Source organism: Nicotiana attenuata, chromosome 3 (assembly GCF_001879085.1).
Source record: "Nicotiana attenuata strain UT chromosome 3, NIATTr2, whole genome shotgun sequence".
Taxonomy (NCBI): domain Eukaryota; kingdom Viridiplantae; phylum Streptophyta; class Magnoliopsida; order Solanales; family Solanaceae; genus Nicotiana; species Nicotiana attenuata.
In genome coordinates this window covers 63,791,472-63,793,847 of record NC_031991.1, presented here as the reverse complement: position 1 = coordinate 63,793,847, position 2,376 = coordinate 63,791,472, and the positions used below count along the sequence as shown (strand labels likewise).

Sequence of the window (2,376 nt, the reverse complement as noted above, 5' to 3'; positions counted from 1 at the left end):
TGGTCAGCCTATCAACAATAACCCATATCGCATCGAACTTCTTCCGAGTCAACGGAAGCCCAGTAACAAAATCCATAGTAATCCGCTTCCACTTCCACTCGAGAAGCTCAATCCTCTGAAATAAACCACCAGGCCTCTGATGCTCGTACTTAACCTGCTGACAATTCAAACAACGAGCCACATATGCTACGATATCCTTCTTCATTCTACGCCACCAATAATGCTGCCGCAAATCCTGATACATCTTCACGGCGCCCGGATGAATAGAGTACCTGGAGCTATGGGCCTCCTCTAAAATCAACTCTCGAAGCCCATCCACATTGGGCACACAAACTTGCCCCTGCAATCTCAAAACTCCATCCGCATCTAAGGTAACCTGCTTGGCACCTCCTCGCTGCACCGTGTCTCTAAGGACACACAAATGGGGATCATCAAACTGTCGATCACGGATACGCTCCAATAATGAAGAACGAGCGACCGTGCAAGCTAACACACGACTGGGCTCAGAAACATCCAGTCTCACAAACTGATTGGCTAAAGCCTGAACATCCAAAGCAAGCGGCCTCTGACTGACCAGAATATATGCAAGACTGCCCATACTGGCTGACTTCCTACTCAAAGCATCGGCCACTACGTTGGCCTTCCCCGGATGATAAAGAATGGTGACATCATAGTCCTTCAACAACTCCAACCACCTCCTCTGCCTCAAATTCAACTCCTTTTGCTTGAACAAGTACTGAAGACTCTTGTGATCAGTGAACACCTCACACGCCACGCCATACAGATAATGCCTCCAAATCTTCAAGGCGTGAACAATGGCTGCTAACTCCAAATCATGAACCAATAATTCTTCTCATGGATCTTCAACTGCCTCGAAGCATAGGCAATAACCTTGCCCTCCTGCATCAATACTGCTCCAAGCCCAATACGGGAAGCATTACAATAGACTGTATAGGGCCCTGAACCTGTGGGCAAAACCAACACCGGTGCCGTAGTCAGAGCTGTCTTGAGCTTCTGAAAGCTCGCCTCACACTCATCCGACCATCTGAACTGGGCACCCTTCTGGGTCAATCTGGTCATCGGGGCTGCAATAGATGAAAATCCCTCCACGAACCGTCTGTAGTAGCCTGCCAACCCCAAGAAACTCCGAACCTCTGTAGCTGATGCTGGTCTAGGCCAGCTCTTGACTGCCTCTATCTTCTTTCGGTCCACCTGAATACCCTCGGCTGATACAACATGACCCAGAAATGCAACTGAACCCAACCAGAATTCACACTTCGAGAACTTAGCATATAACTGACTATCCTTCAGAGTCTGAAGAACCACTCTAAGGTGCTACTCGTGCTCCTCCTGGCTGCGGGAGTATATCAATATATCATCAATGAACACTATCACGAATGAATCCAAATAAGGCCTGAACACTCGGTTCATCAGGTCCATGAAAGCTGCTGGGGCATTTGTCAACCCAAATGACATAACCAAGAACTCATAATGCCCATACCGAGTGCGGAAGGCTGTCTTAGGGACATCAGATGCCCTAATCCTCAACTGATGGTAACCAGATCGCAAGTCAATCTTGGAAAATACCCTGGCACCCTGAAGCTGGTCGAACAAATCATCAATTATCGGCAGTGGATACTTATTCTTGACCGTTACCTTGTTCAATTGCCGGTAATCAATACACATTCTCATTGACCCATCCTTCTTCTTGACAAATAACACCGGCGCACCCCAAGGTGAGACACTGGGCCTAATGAAACCCTTCTCCAGCAAATCTGCAACTGTTCTTTTAACTCTTTCAACTCCGGCGGGGCCATACGATATGGCGGAATAGAAATGGGCTGAGTGTCCGGAGCCAGATCAATGCAGAAATCTATATCCTTGTCGGGTGGCATACCAGGCAGGTTTAAAGGAAAAACATCAGGGAAATCACGAACAACGGACACAGAATCGATAGAGGGAACCTCAGCACTGGAATCCCAAACATAAGCTAAATAAGCCAAACACCCCTTCTCGACCATACGTCGAGCCTTCACATACGATATGACACTACGGGTAGAATGACCCGGAGTCCCTCTCCACTCTAAACGAGGCATACCCGATAAGGCTAAGGTCACCGTCTTAGCATGGCAGTCCAAGATAGCGTGATAGGGTGATAACCAGTCCATCCCCAATATAATATCAAAGTCGACCATATCTAAAAGCAACAGATCTACACGAGTCTCCAGACCCCCAATCACCACAACACAAGAGCGATGGACTCGATCGACCACGATAGAATCACCCACCGGCGTAGACACATAAACAGGAATACCCAATGCATCACTAGGCATGATCAAATCGGGGCAAAATAGGACGACACATACGAATACGTAG

General features: G+C 47.9%; 1 protein-coding gene across 1 annotated transcript; it reads right to left on the bottom strand.

Annotated features, from left to right (window-relative positions):
- LOC109224687 (RNA-directed DNA polymerase homolog) lies at positions 1,336 to 1,686 on the bottom strand. The gene has a single exon (XM_019389215.1). The coding sequence runs from the start codon at positions 1,684 to 1,686 to the stop codon at positions 1,336 to 1,338; it is 351 nt and encodes a 116-aa protein (XP_019244760.1).